At 41.2% G+C, this 19801-nt stretch overlaps 1 protein-coding gene across 2 annotated transcripts in view; it reads left to right on the top strand.

Moving 5' to 3' along the window:
- Positions 1 to 19801, top strand: part of HDAC8 (histone deacetylase 8) — a 245372-nt gene that overhangs the window by 69826 nt on the left and 155745 nt on the right. For both annotated transcript variants that reach the window (XM_068533040.1, XM_068533039.1), the window contains exons 5-7: positions 3798 to 3910; positions 7697 to 7774; positions 8365 to 8473. In XM_068533040.1, the coding sequence (XP_068389141.1) occupies positions 3798 to 3910; positions 7697 to 7774; positions 8365 to 8473 (300 nt within the window). The remainder of the gene's footprint in view (positions 1 to 3797; positions 3911 to 7696; positions 7775 to 8364; positions 8474 to 19801) is intronic.

The following is a 19801-nucleotide window of genomic DNA, read 5'->3' as shown; positions in this document are numbered from 1 at the left end:
TTTTGCCTGCCTCTCTGCTAATGGGTGTGGTTGTGTTCCTTTCTTGCTAGTTGTTTGGCGTGGGGCATCCAGCACTGTAGCTTGCTGGTCACTGAGTGGAGCTGGGTCTTAGCATTGAGATGGAGATCTCTGGGAGAGCTCTCACCAATTGATGTTACTTGGGGCCGGGAGGTCTCTGGTGGTCCAATGTCCTGAACTCGGCTCTCCCACCTCGGAGGCTCAGGCCTTGCACCAGGCCAGAGTACCAGGACCCTATCAGCCACATGGCTCAGAAGAAAAGGGAGAAAAAAAGAAAGAAAAAATAATAATGATAAATTTTTAAAATTATTTAAATAAAAATTATAATAATAATAAAAAAAGAAGAGAGCTTACAAACCAATAAAGAAATCCACCAGGGCCTTCCCTGGTGGTGCAGTGGTTGAGAATCTGCCTGCTAATGCAGGGGACACGGGTTCAAGCCCTGGTCTGGGAAGATCCCACGTGCCACGGAGCAACTAGGCCCGTGAGCCACAACTACTGAGCCTGCGCGTCTGGAGCCTGTGCTCCGCAACAAGAGAGGCCATGATAGTGAGAGGCCCGCGCACCACGATGAAGAGTGGCCCCCCGCTTGCCGCAACTAGAGAAAGCCCGCACAGAAACGAATACCCAACACAGCCAAAAATAAATAAATATTTTTAAAAAACGAAATCCACCAATAATAACAAGCGCTAAAAACGAAACTAAGATAAACATAAAAATCAGAAACAAATCAGTCATAGACAGCAAACCCCAAGTCTACAGTTGCTCCCAAAATCCACCGCCTCAATTTTGGGATGATTCGTTGTCAATTCAGGTATTCCACAGATGCACGGTAAATCAAGTTGATTGTGGGGATTTAATCCACTGCTCCTGAGGCTTCACAGAGAAATTTCCATTTCTCTTCTTTGTTCACACAGCTTCTGGGGTTCAGCTTTGGTTTTGGCCCCATCTCTGCATGTAGGCCGCCCTCAGGCATCTGTTCCCACCCAGATAGGATGGGGTTAACGCAGTGGCTGATTAGGGGGCTCTTGCTCATTCAGGCCGGGGGAGGGAGGGGTATGGTAGTTATAATTGGAATGCGGGGCGAGCCTGCAGTGGCAGAGGCCAGCATGATGTTGCAACTGCCTGAGGTGTGCCATGTGTTGTCCTGGGGTAGTTGTCCCTGGATCATGGGACAACTCATTGAATGGCGGGCTGCACAGGCTCGCGGGGCAGCAGGGGTGTTGTGCATAGTGACCTGTGCTTGCACACAGGATTCTTGGTGGCTGCAGCAGCAGCCTTAGCGTTTCATGCCCATCTCTGGGGTCTGAGCTGATAGCCGTGGCTCACACCCATCTCTGGAGCTCGGTTAAGCGGTGCTCTGCCTTCTGTGGGCAGACCGGGAAAGAATCCCCTCTCCTCGCACACCCTGAAACAATGGTCTCTTGCCTCTTAGGCAGGTCCAGACTTTTTCCCCGGACTCCCTCCTGGCTAGCTGTGGCACACTAGCCCCCTTCAGGCTGTGTTCACGCAGCCAACCCCAGTCCTCTCCCTGGGATCTGAACTCGAAAGGCCGAGCCTCAGTTCCCAGTCCCCACCCGCCACGGCGGTGAGCAGACAAGCCTCTCAGGCTGGTGAGTGCTGGTCAGAACCGATTCTCTGTGCAGGAATCTCTCCACTTTGCCCTCTGCACCCCTGTTGCTGCGCTGTCCTCCGTGGCTCTGAAGCTTCCCCCCCGCCGCCCACCCCCTGTCTCCTCCAGTGAAGGGGCTCCCTAATGTGTGGAAACTTTTCCTCCTTCACAGCTCCCTCCCACTGTTGCAGGTCCCATCCCTATTCTTTTGTCTCTCTTTATTCTTTTGCCCTACCCAAGTACATGGGGAGTTTCTTGCCTTTTGGGAAGTCTGAGGTCTTCTGCCAGCATTCAGTAAGTGTTCTGTCAGAGTTGCTCCACATGTAGATGTATTTTTGATGTATTTGTGGGGAGGAACGTGATCTCCACATCTTACTCCTCCACCATCTTGAAGGTCCCCCCTGAAAATGGTTCTTTCTGGAATATGCCAGGGCAATGTGGTCTTTTGCAGTTAACTGTTTCTCAGAACACAAAAGGGTGAGTGGTTTCCCACCAATGCTGATTCCTAGAAGCATGGGGCTCAAAGTTCAATACTGGCAATGACATGACTCTGCTTTGTCAATTTTGTCCATGGAATTTCTCTGTATTCTCTTTTGTATGCCATACTATTTCTGCTTGCCTTTTTTGTTTGTTTTTTGCTTTTGTTTTTCTGTACTTATTACCTGGTTCCCTAACTTAATTGTAGGCTCTCTGAGGGAAGGAAGTATGTCTTATATTGATTTGTATTTCTCCTCTTCCCCAATGCCCTCCTCTTTTTGCCTAACAGTGTTCCATCCCAACTACCCAAAAGTTACTGACTTTAGTAGAAAGACATTATCTCTTTTTTGATGTGCTAAGATAGTAAGTAGATATATAAATTGTAAGCTTTTCATAATTGGAAATAATCATCCAAGAACTTTTAAAGTTACATATTTAACTCTTGTTTACAGAGAATTCAGGGATGGTCAAAGCTTTTTCTCTAATTGGTTTCTTTCTGCTTACATACATAATGCCAACCTATTCTTTTGCTTAGATGATCGCTGAGTTCACCTTCATGAGCAAAGTCTGTGTCTACTGGTATTTTTACCAACTTCCTGCTGTCTGGTGTACCTGTCTCATTGACTCAGCCTGTGAACCAGGGCATTGTTCAGAATATGAAATATTATGGAAGCGATTTCATGAAGGAGTTTATGCATTTTGTAGGCAATAAAAAGACCTTACAATCTCATAGTAACAAAGATGCCATTTTAAATGATGCTCATGCCTAGAATTCTGTTTCAAATAAAATATCAGGGAGAACATAGGAAATAATGGGCTGAATGTTCAAAGTGTCTGTGGAAGCAAAAGAAACTGAAGCATTTAGGATGAGGCCTTAAAAACAAATTATAACACATGTTTGATGATAATGTTCTTTTACATCTACTCAACAAGGCTTAATGGAAGCGCAATAAAAGACTAGGTTAATGTTGACAAGAGTTTAAAGCGACACAGTATCACTGATAGCAAAAACGGTAAAGGACATCAGTGAAGTCAGTGAAGACAACTTTAGTGAAGGAGACAAAATAACTTCAGAAGAGGCTGCTTCAATCACCATTGTAATAATTACACATACGGGAAGGCAACCACACTGCACTGCCCAGGAGGTCATGCATTTGTACATTCTACACTCAGCTTTTATGAGCAATAAGTGCCAAGACTTACTGAAAAAAAAAATTTCTAGGTTATGTCATAGGGTCAGTACAGAGAAATCAAGTCGCCAACATCTTCTACATATGTCTGAACAAGATAGTCTTTAAAGCCCCTTCTAGATTCTAGCTTTCTTAAACTCCTATAAGTAGTCATCAGTGTTCATCATGATGACCCCAGGGTACTACAATTTTTAAAAATGATTTCTGAATCATTAGAGAAAGGTTCTGTTTTGTTCGATATAGTTATATTTTAAATCTTTGAAAATCAGGGATCCCGAATAGAAAATATTACCAATCAACCTGAATATTTACTTTACCAAAACACTTCATTCCCTGATCATTCTGGGCCGTTTACCATATAATGTTCTTAGGTAGATTTTTGTTTTTCTTAAAAGAAGGGGAAATTGTAAGGGAATAGATCTCAAGGGTTAGATCCTTGGCTATAAAGACTCCCTTGGATTGCTTGTGGCTGTTGGCTGTAGCGACTTGTTTTCTTGCAGAGATGAAGCATCTGGTTTTTGTTATCTCAATGATGCTGTCCTGGGAATATTACGATTACGACGGAAATTTGACCGTATTCTCTATGTGGATTTGGATCTGCACCATGGAGATGGTAAGCCCTTCACTTTCAAAGGTGCTTCGCTGCTAGGACTGCAGGTTTTTATCAGTAAAGCTGCTTCTAGGCAACTGGTAACAGGAGAAATGCCTCTTGCAATTGAAATTTTCCTAATCCAGAATCCTCAAGTAGGTAGAGATTCTTTTAACTGATGCAATGCCTCCTGTGCTGACCAAGCTGCTTTAAAATACCAGATTCTTGTAATTTCTCCTCCCCTCTCCTCCAGTAGCAAAGCTCTCCAGTAGAGATCTTTAAGAAGTGGAAATCAGGGTAAGATTTCCTAGTGTTTACTACAGTGCTTGGTAACCTCCCTCAGGCCACTTCCATAGGTTCTAAATGAAATCTGCAGTCAGAGCTGAGAGTCCTGATGCTTCTCTTAAAATAGAAGAGGTGCATGGTGGACTAACATTCTGAATTTTTCACCAATAGGGATACCAACTCATGCAGTGATCAGAATCTGTGCTACTTGCTTTTTATTGCTAAAATATTTAGTCCTGCACAAACTCAGGGCACCTTCTCTAACTTTTAATAGCAGCAGACTCTAACAATTTGCCTTAACCCCATTAATCCTCTCTTAGAAGACTTCACTAAAAGGATGTATTCAGCCCTCCTGTGTACTTTTCATCTAGAATGTAGAGCTACAGTGACAGTTACCCTCATTCTGTTTCTTTACTATAGCCTGTGTATGACACATATTTCCATCGATCTAGGACACTTATCCAGTCAAATTAGTTAAGGATATTCCCTCCCTGCCCCCACATCAGTGATTCCTGCTTCCCTGTTTCCAGGGATCTTTTGAGACAAACTAGCAAAACCAAGGCATAAGAGATGAAAAGAATAGTATGTGATGGAAGCTAGGGTCAGCTCTGCTGCCAAAACAGAAAAAGGAAGAAATTGTGGGAGAGACCTCCCAGGGAGTTCAGCTAGATGGAAGCTTCCATGGAATGGTGACAGAAAATTAAAGGTAACGGAGAGAAGAGAGAAGGGTTAAAACAACCAACACACTACTCTGAGAACCATGTCCAATGAATATCTGAATACTCAGCCAATGCAAAATCCAGCCTTGCTCAAAACCCTTCAGAGGCTCTTATTGCCTATAACAAGGGTAACATTTGGCCGGTGGCTTGTTTTTGTATGACCAGAGAGCTAAGAATGGTTTTTTACATTTTACAAGGTTGTAAAGCAGAAAAAAATGCAATAAAGACCATGTAGTTTTCAAAGCCTAAAATATTTACTATGTAGCCACTTGGTTTGCTAAACCTCGGCCTATAGCAATGGTTCTCAAACTTGAATTTTGATCAGGATGACCTGGCGGCGGGGAGAGCTTGTTTTAAAATGCAGATTCCTGGGCCACATCCACCAGATAGTCAGATTTAGTAGGTCTGGTATGGAACCTGGAAATCTCCATATTAACATCACCCCAGTTGTTCCACAGGCTACACTTTGAAAAACAGTGGTCTTCAAGGTAAAGTCCACATTATTTGCCCTGTCTTTCAAGGCCTGCCTCAAAGAGGCCTCACCTCCTCTCTCCAGCCTTGTCTTTCACTACTTGCTGTCCAGGCTACTCTATTCAATGATGCCCAGACACGTCTCACTGTTCCCTCCTCCCTGACTTTGTGGTACTTTTTCCTAACTTAATTTTGTATTCTTTTCCCCTTTTGCATCTTCAGGTTCTACCCAAGAGCTCAAGTCGGTAGCAGATCTGTCCCGACCACTCCAGCCCAAGTGGCCTCTCCCCCTGTTCACTGTATTGTCCTGTATTGTTTCTATCACTGATTTGATTTTTAATTATATATTGTCTTATATTGTGAGCGAATTCTTTAATGTGTATATGGCTTCTCCTCCCATAGAAACTTTCAGTTCCTCCAGAGCAGAGTTCAAGTTATTTACTTCTTTCTGTCCTATGCAGTGGCAGGAACAAACAGACCTATGCCTATAGTAGTGGTTCAGTAAAATATTTGTTGAATGAATGAGTGATTATGAAATTCAAACTCTTAGTATCAGAGTTCAAGAATAGAATCAAGTCTATTAAACCATGTAAGAATGAAATAAGACTGTCACCTGAAACCATTCTTTCCATTTGCAATGTTATTTCTACACCATTTAGAGTTTCCTGTTTTAGCCAGCTTTTATGGTGTGTTTCATTTCAGTTTATTTCCCCTCTTCAGCACCTCCCTTACAGTGACCCCTGCCCCACCTCCAAACTCTTACACATTTGGTTTATTTTAAATCTCCCATGATTCCATAACTAGCATCCTGCGGTGGCCTCAGCAGCACCCCTACCCCATCTTCACCTTCTTTCAGCTACCTAACCACTCTTCACTTTCACACCGAGCCCCATACCCTCCTCTCTGTCTATGTCCTTTCTTAAAGTATGATTTTCTAACAACACCTAATGGCGTTTCCCATGAGAAGTGATACAAATGGCTACTAAACATATGAAAAGGTGCTCAACACCGTAAGACTCAGAGAAATGCAAATTAGAACAAGACGGTTCTTTCTGCCTAAGATTAAAAAGAATAATGATACCCAGTGTCAGTCATGATGTCAGAAAACGGGAACTCTTACACACCATTGAGAGAAGTGTAAATTGGTACCACCTTTCTGGATGGATAAATAATCAGGATTTTCATGAATTATCCTTGTTTATACTTCCGTTTCTAAGTTAAAATGCTATTTTAATTTATTTTCTTTTGTTTTATTTTGTTTACTTAATGCCTTGTGCCTGGAGCCTTTAACTGGTTTTAACTGCCTCCCCAGGGCAAAACATAAGGCTTGGGAAATTCAAACATACCTGTGATATACAAATAGAGTCAATATTTTTTTAAGGTCTCTGTTGGCCTCTAATGAAGACTAAAAACATTAAGTAAACAGAGACAATTTCTTTATTCGAAGTATCAAAGAGGGTAATACATGAATTTGCTAAGAGTTCTTCCATTTTACAAACGGATTATCTGAATACAGTATGACAATTATGTGGTTCTGGGAGGAAAAGTGTAGAGGTGGGCAGCGTGTTTATCTGAATAAGTAGTGGCTTGTTAGAGACATCTTCTGTCTCCCAGGCCTCTCTTCATTTTCTGACTGTTAAAATGGAAAGGAGACTCCTTTCTAGAAGTTTTTCCTCCTGTCTTTCTCCAGGCTTTAAAAAGCTGTCATTCAAGCTGCTGTTAAGGACTACTTTTAGCCAGAAACATGTACTATAAGTTACTTAGTACACACGGAACTTTGGGTGAACTGCATTTATAACCAAATCTGTATTATAGAGAGGCATTTTATAATTAGACGTTTTCACTATGTAATGCCTAATGTTCGTATTGGTCATGTTTTTCAAAGGGTTGCCACATTGTACTTCTTTGAAAAAAATCCCAAGAATTTAACTTAGAACCACTGAAACAAAACGTAAAACTTCCAAGATGGTTCCAGTTTCCTTTATGCAGCTCTGTTGACAATGCCTCAATTATGAGCTCCAGCCCTTCCCCACCTTTTAGAACAGGTTGTCAAAGAGAGCCTGTGCATCCCCATTGCTTGGAAATGTCCAGCTTTAATTTGAGTGAATTTGAAAAGGAACCCCTAACTTCGCTTGAGGCCAGAGTTCCACCTCATCTTGTAATGACAGAGATCCAAGACCAGAGTTTTGTTACTTTTATTCCTCAGCTTGCTAGCTTTATTACTGCTACCTTCTCCTCTCTCTTCCTTCCCACAGCTGCTTTCTAGAGTTTCAGTTGTTGAAAACAGAGAGTTGCATATATGAAGTGATTCTTCTGCCATTTCTTTCTCTGGTAGGTGTAGAAGATGCCTTCAGTTTCACCTCCAAAGTCATGACGGTGTCCCTGCACAAATTCTCCCCAGGATTTTTCCCAGGCAAGTGATCTGTGTGCTCAGTATTACATTTGAGGAATAAATACTGCAGTTCTATACATTTCTTATATCTTGTATTTCGATAGCTGCATGCTGTGAATGCCGTATTGGTGCTACCCCATGCAAAACATTTAACACAGGTCATTTCAGGTGACAGCAATAAAAGGAATGTAATGCTGCTGCTTTTTCCAGATGATTTTCATGGACTGTCAATAGACAGCTCACTTACACTTAACTGTACTATCAGGTAGCCTGTGTAACCTTCAACATCCTGATAAGTGTGATGATATATTAGTATTATGTCAATCTAAGATGTATGAAAAATCTAGTGAAGAAGTTAATCTCTATTTTTTTGTTCATTTGATCCAGCAAGATGGAGACTAAGGTTTTCCCATTTTCTTAGTTTTCCTACTTCCCCAACACTGTTTACAACAGTTATTATTTTTTTAATTTCATTCCCTTAGAAACCATCATTCATTCAAGATTGTTCTGCTAATTGACCTTTTGATTTTCTGAATTCCTATCAGAGAAGCCTTTAAGTTTTCTAATTCTCATGTTCTTAAAACTCTTCTCCATGTTCCTCTCTTTGACAGGAACAGGTGATGTGTCTGATGTCGGCCTAGGGAAGGGACGGTACTACAGTGTAAATGTGCCCATTCAGGATGGCATACAGGATGAGAAGTATTACCACATCTGCGAAAGGTATAGCTGCAGTGCTGAGCCAGTAACAAGTGCATTACTTTTCTGTAGGATGCAATGGCCCGCAATCCCACAGAATTCTTGTTTTCAAAGAACCATTTGAAAAAAAATTAAAAAGCTACTATATACTCATGTAGCTTTTGTACACTGCTCACTATGCTTATTTGATCAGGTAACCATCCCCTGTCTGGGAGAGCAGAGTGTTTGGACCAGAGCCACACTCTCAGTTTGATCTTACCTGCCACTCTATATGAATAAGGCCTTCCCAAGAGCAGAGCTTCTCGGCTGTCCTGGGGAATCCCTTGTCTACTAGTTTCTTAGCTAAAACCTGCATATAATATGATTTCATTAGCCTGGGAGGGTCAGTTTCGGTTTTCTGTCATGGAGATCTGCTTCCATCCACTGGTGTGAATATTAGAGAGTTCTTTATTACGAGTTCTTGAGTTCTATCCGTTGTATTAAAATTGGAGTCAGAAATCTGTTCTTTTTGCGCTATGGTTAAGGATTAAATTACTGCCACTTGTAGGCAGACAGTTTGGTGCCACTGTGTAGATCAGACCATTGGGGCTGAAAAGCCCTACGGAATGGGGAAGAGGGTGGCTAAACTCATATTCGTGAAAATTGAGATTGGTCAGGTACAAATTCACTGCTGACATTGGCAGTAGAGAAAGTGAGTCTGACTAGAAGTCAGCAAGTCAACATTACTTAAGGTTGAGGGGATTGAGGTGCTTTTGATCCCTCTCCCACTCGGCTCAGATTTCTCCCAACCTTCTGGTGGAAACAGGGACTTCCCAAAGGAACCTGCACTGGCCGTCATCACTGGCAGTTGTATAAACAAAGTAGAAGTATTAAAAAATAAAAACTTTATGCTTCAAAGGTGCCTCTTAGCTCAAGAGTTTTGGCAAGCTGGGTCATCAGCAGCAGCCCTAGCCTCTTCATATTTTGATCATGTCCCCTGGCTACCTCTGCATTGTCAGGCTGAAAAGGCCTCTTTTTCTTTCTTTCTTTTTTTTTTTTGAGCCTGCCATTGATGGTTTTAATTGCCCTTCTTTGTTCCTCTTGGGCTCTGTTCTGTCCTTCTTGATATGTTCAGATCAGAGCTGCTTACGTAACTTTACCAAAAATGTCCTGTAGTTCTATGTAAAAGGAGAATTATTTTGTTTTTCTTTTAATCCCCTTATTGACAGTGCCCAACATTTTGTTGCCTTTTTTTTTTTTTTGCCATATCAGGAAACTAGGTTGTTCTCTTCAGTGCTCTGTCCACGGGGGTTTCCTAGAGCTTTCTCCTGGGCCTTAATTGAAAGGTCAGCACTCATCATCCTGCAAGTGTAGTTTGTAATCTCTGGCCTTCCCTAAATGGATTACCTTACATGTGCCCCTATTGAAGCTCATCTGCCAGTCATAAAACCTCCTGAGGTCTTCCTTTCTCCCCATCACCTTGGCATTTCACTGTCCGGAAAAGCTGAGTATCATCTGCAGACTTGAGGATTTCCCAGTGCCCACCCCCAAGCCAGTCTACTACTTACCCTTCTTCAATCAGAAAAATGTCTGTTTCTCCCCTCAATTTCCTTTCTCTCTCTAAACCAGTTCCTACTACATGATTTTTAAAAATTGTAATCCCATAGAATTTCATGTTTAAAAACAGCCTTGGTATCAAACTTAATTAAACATTTTAAAAGTGAGTTTAGCCCCGAGGAAAAGCTCCGTGGAGGATCACACATGATTTCCCTTTACAGAAACCATGTTGCCACCTCCACCCCAGTGTTCAGATAGCCAGCGTTTATTAAAGATTCTTCTAGCTTGCCTACCAGAGTACCAGACACTCGTCAGTTTATAGTTCCCAGGGCCCGTTTTACCTGTGGAGCCGCACCGGCAAACCTCACAGCGATCACCCAGAATAACAGGCTCCAGGTTTTGATTAGAGGGACAATCATTTTTCCCTTTGACTTCTTTCAGAAGTCATGTGGTCAGGGTGTTACATGAAGACAGCTCTGATTCCAAGTGTGCCAAGAAGGCTTCCTGACCCAAACATCTCTCCCATCTGTTGGACTAATATCTGAAATTCCTTTAACGGGAAACATACTTTTATTCTACAATTAGAAATAGGCCTTAAAATGGAACCTCTCCTCCTTACCCTAACTCTTCCATGGATGTACGGTTCCACAGAGCTTTTCTTGACAGCAGATTTTGAAAGGGTTAAAGCGTGAGCACCCTGAGCATTCAGAGGAGCAGTAGTGGGAAAGGGGCACAAACAACAAAACAATCTTTGCCACCTAAATAGTTTTGCAGAGGGTCAGCCCTAGTAACTGTATCGCTTAGTCCCAGTCATTATGTTTTTGACTATTTCTAGTTTGTTGCTTGGAACCAGAATGTCTTGTTCATTTACCATTATGACATCTGGCTCATCTGCCTACCTCAAAAGACAGAGTAGACAGAAATAGCTCACTCTTGTAAAAAGGTCATTCAGTTCATCTGCAATCTCTTTTTCATCCTTTTTGTTCCATGAGCCCACTGGTTTTCTGGCTCACTTCTTACGTGTGATAAATAAAGGACCTCTTATTGCTGGTTCACTTACAAGATGCTCTAATTTTCGTTTGCCACTAGTTTGCTCCTGAACTACATCTCCCTGTGGGATTCAGGAGCCCTTTTTCTTTCCCTTCCTTCCTTCTTTCCTTCCTTTTTTTTCTTTATGTCTTTTTCCTCTGCTGTAGCCTTTTTTGACTTTGCCAGCTAGGCAGGAACGTAATGGCTTCATCTTAAGGTTGAGTATACTCTCTTTATTTAAAAAAAAACGTCTTAGAGTTTCCTTTTTAATAGACTGGATATGGAATCTTTACCTGAAGGTTTTCAGCACCAAAAGTTCCATTTTATGAAAAAGACAATTTCACAGTGAGCGCTCCCTAGGTCATTCCATGCTAATTTAGAAGGGCAAGGGTCACAATTCCCAAAAGCGTCCCATAATTTATATACAGGCAAAGTTCGATGGGAGAGGAAAGCTGTTTTGCCAAAAGGACTGTTTGCTAATTCCCAGGCTCTGTCATCTGAAAGAGAAAATACTGCTCTGCCTTTGTTTAACCTGTTTGCTCTCTAATTGTATTTGAATGCAATATGAGATAATCTTAATAATGTTTAAGCTACTACCCAAAAGGCTGTGTTGATGACTTTGGGAACATTTATAGTTAAGGAGTCTAGGAGAAAAGGACAAATAACCAGTACTTCTTGCGGTTGGTTCAAGAGAGGTACCTCTCTGAACCCTTACATCTTGCAGGATGACCAAACTACTTGCCCACTGTGAACTGTCATGACATATGCGTAACTTGAAGAAGAATTTCAGAGTTGTGTCCAAACTTCTTAGTTTGTATCCTACCTATCATTTTACAGCCCTAACAGCCAGAAAGCATTCTTTACTAAATGTCCAGTTATTGGGATATATCTCATAGGAAAGCTATATATATGGTACTTATGGTGTGTATGGGTACAGAGCATACTAAAGTTGACACAATATTTTGGGGAAAAAACCTCACATTTTGTTAAGAATATTCAGCTATTCAACTTTGTAAAATAATTAAGTACAGACACTGCATAAATATTTCACCAAAAGGAAAACACATTGTTAAACAGACTTCTCAATGAATAGGACTTATGAAAGGCCCTATTAAGCAGGGCTTCTCAATCAATAGTAGTCTTTATATCCACATATGCAAAACTTTGCTAGTAAGAGCTGTCAGTCCAACCAAAGAAATAATCTTATTCTAGTGAACTAGGGTTCACAGTAGTAGTTATTAAAATAAGGATCTTCCTGTATTTGGCCTGTTTACCTTGAGTCCTATGGCTTATATTCTGTAACTCAAAATTAAAAGAAACCTTTTTTTGCCATCAAAGACCATTGACCTAAAGAAAACTTCAGGGACTCTGGAAGTTAAAAGAAGCAACAACAACAACAAAAAATATTTTTGCCTCCTTTCTTTTATGAGAGAAATATTATACTTTTCTATTTTAAATAATTTTGTATAGCTCTTCAACTGTTTTTTTCAAATGTTAATTCTACAGTGCTTGGGATAACCAGGATAGCCTACTCAGAAAGAACTTGTTCTCTAGGACAACAGCAAGCTCATTAAAGGAATAGCTCATTTAAACCCAAGCTTTTATTCCTGTGGGGAATTCCTTCTTCCATCTATACTGAGCTCTGCTGCTATTCAATGAGGAAGAGAAAAAAAAACCATATAGTGTCTCTGTGGTTTATATTTATTGTGTGAGAATTTTCCTTAGAGCCTGACATGGCCCCTGAAATACAAGTCAGTAGTGTTTTAAGCACAGGATTCATTCCTTATGGGTCTGGGGCCAAAATTCACCTCTCTGAAGCCACTCTGACCTTCCTACAAAAGAATCGAGTGCCTCAAGTCACCTTATAGGATTTTTAAAACATTAATTAACAAGAATAAAGGGGGAGCTACCAATACAACAACATGGGGGGTTTGTTTATATTTTAGTATAATGACACTATTTTATTCATTCATTCGACAAATATTTATTGAGTGTCTGCTTCATGCCCGCCCTGTACGTAGGTACTGGTGGTGGTAAACAAAACAGATGAGGCTCCCACACCCTGGAGCTTAGCTCCTAGGGAGGACTTGCCTGTGCCAGGAATTGTACTAATCATTTATTTGATTTTTTCCATTTGATACTTATAGCAATATACAATCTAAAGTACCTGCAAAGGTAGGTATTCTTATTCCCATCTTATAAATGAGAAAACTGGAGCTTAGAAAGGTTGATTTGCTTAAGGTCACACAACTAGCATTAACCATCGGCTACATTGTCCCCAAAGTATCACATGGAAGTATGAAATGTTTTCACAAGGAAAAACTACCACCCCCCAAGACTTCTGGGAAATTTTTATCTCCGGGGATTGCAGAAAAGTCCTAAAAAAAAGAAACCATTTAAGATTATGCAAATGAACCACAAGATCTGTAGTATACACAATCCATTGTGCTTATGTTTGTGAAAGTACAACTTAGATTTTTGCCAATTAAAAAAAACCCCTCTTAATCCTAAGGATTTAATTTGTAATTTTATGCATCAAAAACAAGAATAAATATTGTGAGATTTTACTTCTTAGGTTTTAAATTTCTGATTAAAGTTTGGAAACATGGAGATTCTGTAAATCTGCTTTTTCCTTTATTTTCAACGGAGAAAATCCTGACTTCCTTCTTTAGAAAGTGAATAGTGTCACATGTCATTATATAGAGGTCTCCTCACACAATTCTTTTCATGTGTTTTTTGGGGGACTAGTATTGCCAAAGACTTTTAACATTATGCATTTTTGCAACTGTAGGCATAATTTATATCATCTCTTGGTCCTAGCAGAAGGCCATATCTACATATAGGGTAGAGATTCTCCATCCATGCTATAATTTGTTCATCCAATACCAATGGAATAAAATGAGAACCAAGGGACATCACTAAAGGATATTTAAGTGAAATGTTTTCCCTATTGACTTTTTTTTTTTTTTTTTTTGGCTGTGTTGGGTCTGTCTCTGTGCGAGGGCTTTCTCTAGTTGCGGCGAGCGGGGGCCACTCTTCATCGCGGTGCGCGGGCCTCTCACTATCGCGGCCTCTCTTGTTGCGGAGCACAGGCTCCAGACGCACAGGCTCAGTAGTTGTGGCTCACGGGCCCAGTTGCTCCGCGGCATGTGGGATCCTCCCGGACCAGGGCTCGAACTCGTGTGCCCTGCACTGGCAGACAGACTCTCAACCACTGCGCCACCAGGGAAGTCCCTTCCCTATTGACTTTTAATGTTATATTTAAAGAAGAGATGTTTTAATGATGATAGGTTTTTCTTTCATTATAATGATGTCATCTTGAATTTATCTTCCACTTGGGACTCCAGATTCCTTATCATTCAGTTTTAGAAGCAGGTAGATAGATCCTCAGTGAAAGAGAACCCAACAATTATAGCCTACTCCTTTGAGCTTGGTGATGTGGCAAAAGCTATAAGAACACATAATCATACATAAATATTTTAAGCAATACAAAATTTTTCAAAATTCTCTTTCATCTGATGAGAAGGGAAGAACTCTCTAGAAATTTGCATTTGAGAACAAAAAATTATATAGCCTTACTTCCATCTTCATCCCCATTTTCATTACACTCTGAGAGCTGGTGAAAATTCTTTACAAAATTACCTCTCTTCAGTCGGATCACACCTATACCACCTTGATCATTACTAGGTCACTATGGCCCAGTGATAAAGGTCATGGAAGCTGCTACTTCCTTGTATGAGCCTGGAACATTGAACTCAGCCCTCCAAAAGTAAGATATTTGTAGTCAATGCTTTTGTTCTGTTTGATAAACTTCTATTCTGCCTCTGTGTGGTATGGCAGATGCAAATTGCCTGTTGTTTCTGGAAAATGGATGACTCAGACACTAATTAAATTCACTGTTAATATTAGGCACAGGTGGAAATGAGACCAAAGCGGGCCATTCATTTAATGTTCCTAATTTGATGTGTCTTTTAAAATATAATATTAAATTCAAAAGACATTAAGTGCCTAAGAGTATAGGATAATTTGGAGGGGGGGGGCTACTGTGCTTAATTATCTGTGTTGTCCTGAACCCTCCATCAGTGAGCCCGCCTTGTCCCCCGTACTTGGTTAGGGTGGCAGTGGAGAACTGGTTTTTTTCCCTCACCTGATCCTTTGAGCTTTATATCCAGGTGGTTAGAAAGACAGTTCTTTTTTTTTTTTTTAACATCTTTATTGGAGTATAATTGCTTTACAATGGTGTGTTAGTTTCTGCTTTATGACAAAGTGAATCAGCTATACGTATACATATATCCCCATATCTCTTCCCTCTTGTGTCTCCCTCCCTCCCATCCTCCCTATCCCACCCCTCTAGGTGGTCACAAAGCACTGAGCTGATCTCCCTGTGCTATGCGGCTGAGAAGGACAGTTCTTATATCCTTCTTCCTTGCTCGACCAGTGGCTTTCATGACCAGTTCCTAAACTCCTGCACCAAGTAGCCCTGACACCATGACAGCCCCTACCCCTAGCAGTCTTCCTAGGCGATTTATTTTTTTTTTCATGTAAGTCCAGGAGGACCATCTCCTGGAATTCGGTGGGTTTGTTCTGTCACTATGATGTGTACCTTCTCTGCTCTCTTCTTAGCACTGAATGATCCCTGCCCACTGGAGAAAGTGACCTGATTCTTGTTCCACAGCAGTAATAGGTTCTGAGGCTAGAACATGCTCTGAAACTACCCAGAGGCAGGAAGACCTGGCTCATAAATGGAAAACTTGAGAATTACACCCTCTAACGTAGGGCTGCCCTGAAAAGAATCCTAAATTTGAATATGTCTGTGCTTGGTGGGACATTCTAACATCAAAATTCATATTACTCCTCTTAGCTGCTCTCCACCATGTACCCCCTCCCCCATCCTAATTCTCTCCCCTCTAGTGTTCTTTCATCACTGCTCTGTCCCCTCGCTCTAGCCTAAAAATACTGCCCTTTACGCTCCGCTCTCACATGTTACAGCTCTGAATGACTGTGCCTGACACTGTCATTCACCCGTCAGCTGCCGGCACTGATGAGCTGCCTGCTTTGTTGTATCCTGTTGACATGGGCTGTACAGAGATTTAGTTAAATCTGATGTCCCCCACCTGACAAAAAGGCCCAATGCTAAGTTTGGCTGGGCTTTGCTCTCCATGCGTTGTTACCCACTGCACCATCAGGAAAGAGCCATACCCATTGGTACTTAAAGTGGGACCAAAGAAAAGACACCTCAAAGAAAGCCATATCAAATAACCAGCTAACAAGTTAAAAAGCGAAAGGGTATGTGCATTTGCCTAGAGACCGTGCAAGTGCTGCTGAGGAGTGAGCTGGATGCAAAGGGGTTTGTATATGCTTGCCCTGGGCAGGAGAATCCTGCAGAGGAAGGTGAGGGATGCTGGGGTTGGGGCAGGGTGGTAGGGGGACCACCTTAAATATATTAGGGATGAAAGTCGAAAAACATCTATCCTATTTAATTATAGGCAAGCCTCACTAACTCAGCCTAATAAGAGGAAAGCCAGTCTGAATTATGGAATATTTTAAAATACATTTTTATTATTTTCAAGCACTGGACACGCTAGTAATTCAAACTAGACTAACATCATCGTACAGTACCTCAGGGAAGGGGCTTTAAGAATCATTTGTAATTAGCATATCAATTATTTGTATATAAGTGGATGTGCACAAAGTGCATAAAAAGTTTATTCTCTTAAGTAGGACAAACATTCCCCAGCACAGTCCTGTTTACACTATTAATTTGCTTAGCCAGCCCTTTTTGTGCCAAGATAGATGTATGTAAGACATGCTTATTTCCTCAGGGAAGAATGAATCGCTTCCCTATGTTTAGTCCAGTAACTAAGAAGCGGAGCGCCACTTGATTGGTTTGGGATTTCCAGGATATGGAGTTTTGAATTTGCATACAGACTAGAGAGATTTCATATGGAGAAGATCTGGCAGCCGTTGCCAGAGACCCAGTTTCCCCATCTGGATTTCATTGGAGTGATCTGGATTTCATCAAGCAACAGGACACTGATCCTAAATGATCCACCAGACACTCTAACATAGGCATGTTTAAAATACATCCTGCCCCAGAAAAATAACTGCTAAAATATGATGAGTTGGAGTTAGTCTATGTGCAGTACTTAAAAGTAATAAAAATGCATTTCTTTTTAAGTCCCACAAAAACCGTGCAATATCAAGTTAATGATGAAAATCAATCCCCAAACTCTTTTCTTGCACACCTCATTGTGTGACGGCATGGCAGAGATTTCCAATCATCTGGGAAAGGATATTATATTTTGATGAGCTGCACCAGGTGCTAACTATATGGCAGGATTTCGGCTTTGAATCTTAGGGAGGCCCTCCTGGGTAAAGAAGGGTGCGGGAAGGGCTAGGGGCATGTTTATTGTTAACAAATCATTATTGTCTACCTAAATTCAAAAATCAGAGCAAGTGAGTTGAAAAAGAAGAAGTATCAGGTATATAGGGAGTGTAGAAAATATGATTAGGAAATGAGAAACAGAGATATAGGCCTATATTTCTACCCGTATGTATTAAAACTGTACTCTAGGTAAATTGTGAATTCTTCAAGGCTTAGAGAGTAAAAACTAAGTGCAGAGAGCGTAAGCACAAGCAGTAAATATACACACAAATGTTGTAACTACAGTTTGGAATGACTCCAACTCTCTCCTTTCCCCCAAGGGCATCACTATCCAGGGTCTGCAAAGGCCAAATAGCTGTTTGGCTTCCAATCTGATTTTTTGCTAAGAAATCAGAGAAGTCGGTTTCAATTTTAATAATATATTCTCCCAACCTCTATCTAACAGAAAGGCACTTGTGTTTCTGCCCCTTCTTAAAGTGAATTTTGTGTTTGGTGAAAGGTAATAGATTGGCAGCACTGGAAAAGGAATTACTGTATTCCCAGAACAGGTATAACCAGGCAGTGACACTATGAAATTTCTCTCTGCCTTTGGGGAACATTAGAGTACCATTCAGGAAGTCACTGCTATGGTGTGCTGTGCTGAACTCAACAGTATCCTAGTGGGCTGAAGGAATTAACATAGCACTCGAAGGGCCTGACTTAAGGCCATTCATTTATTCATTCAACATTAGGGAGTGCTTACCATGTGCCTGGTGCCGGGAGAAGACTTTTGCAAATGTTATATCATTTAATCCTCATAATAACTCTGTGAGGGAGAGAATATTCTTGTTTTACAGAGACGGTTCAGAGAAGTGATTTGTCCAAGTTGCTATTGCAAGCACTGGATCCAACTTTGTCTGACCCCCAAGTGCAGTGTTCTCCCTGAACTCCATGCTGTGGAGGCTGCAAAGGGGATGGATGAGACATGCCCAAATAATGTGATGCATAGCAGAATGTAATCTGTGCTTGTGTGAGTGGTCCTGGTGGTTACAGAGCAGTAAAATGACCTACCCCAGGTCAAATAAAGAGTCATTAGTATAGCTAGACATAGGATTCATATTCTTTAAGCCCTCTTCCATTTTGGGGTTTTTTGGTTTGGTTTTGGTTTGGTTTGTTTGTTTCTGTTTAGCTCTCCAAACCAGCCTGCCTCTCCGCCTACCCCACCCCCTGCGCAGATAATATATATTCTGCTTCCTAGGGCCTTGGGCCTTTCAGAATGTGGACAGCCAAAGAGCACTGGGGTTTAGTGAAAAGAGCACTAGATTTGAATTAGAATTAGTGTTCTAATTCTAGCTCCACGATTCACTCTAGGCCGCTGGTAAGGCCCTTTAATTCTAGATGACTCACTTTCCCCTGTGTGAATGAGAATGGTTTACTTCAAAGAGGTAAAGAGATAAGTAATAATAAACTAAAAATAGTGCACAGCCCTTTTTGTTGCCAAGGTGACATATAATTGATGAGTGGAATTACTTTCTACAAAGCATATTAGAAAGAGATGCCAATTAGAATCTGTGTTTCTGTATAATGGACTCAGCAATGAGAGAAAAGATGCCCCTGTAAAATGTTAAGAAACTACATCTTAAAATGTAAAACAGCAAAAGCGATCTGAGGATTGTTTGGGAAGGTTGGGGGTTTAGAGGTTTGAGGTTGGTTGGTTTGTTTTTCTTTTATAGCTTTGGGTGTTTTGTTTTGGTTATCCTAAAGATGTTAATGGAATCAGTACACCTTGTCTGATGCTAAAAGCAGAAAGAGAGACTTATAGGAAATTAAATGTCTTCTGGATATGTCCAAGAGGCACCCATGGCCCCAAACAAAATGACACATCATCCTCACCTCAGGGAGCCCCCCCACCCCAGTTCCCTGCATCCCTGAACCATTTGTAATAGATATTCAGGAATCCCCGAGGCATTTACCATATGCTGCATCCCCCACAGGTTGAGTTTTTGCAGAATGAGTCAGCAGTACCTGAGTTGAGATATGACTGAGGGAATTTAGAGAAGACAATACCTGTGAAAAGTTGACAAGCTCCCATTTGGGACTGATTAGCCATCTTTGGGTCCTTAACGCAATCCTCCCTCTGAATCCCATACAATGCAGTAGGTTTAAAATGTTTATCATAGAAAGGGTTTTGCTGTTGGCAATAAATTTTCTCACATTGACTTTGGAAGCTCACAGTGTTAGTAGCAAATATTTCTCTCTTCTCTCCATTTCCTGCCTTTCTTGGTTTTTCAACTTTGAATTCCTCATTTCTTTAATCTCTGTTGAGGAAGTCTCTAGAGGGTGCTGAGAGTGCTTGTTGGAAAATACAAAGATGATAAGGCTGGTCTAGGCTGATTTGCAAGCGAGCAGTTAGGAGACAAACC

This window comes from Eschrichtius robustus, chromosome X, assembly GCF_028021215.1.
Source record: "Eschrichtius robustus isolate mEscRob2 chromosome X, mEscRob2.pri, whole genome shotgun sequence".
In the NCBI taxonomy this organism is placed as follows: domain Eukaryota; kingdom Metazoa; phylum Chordata; class Mammalia; order Artiodactyla; family Eschrichtiidae; genus Eschrichtius; species Eschrichtius robustus.
Note: the sequence above shows the minus strand (reverse complement) of the source record. Positions and strands in the feature narration are given on the sequence as shown.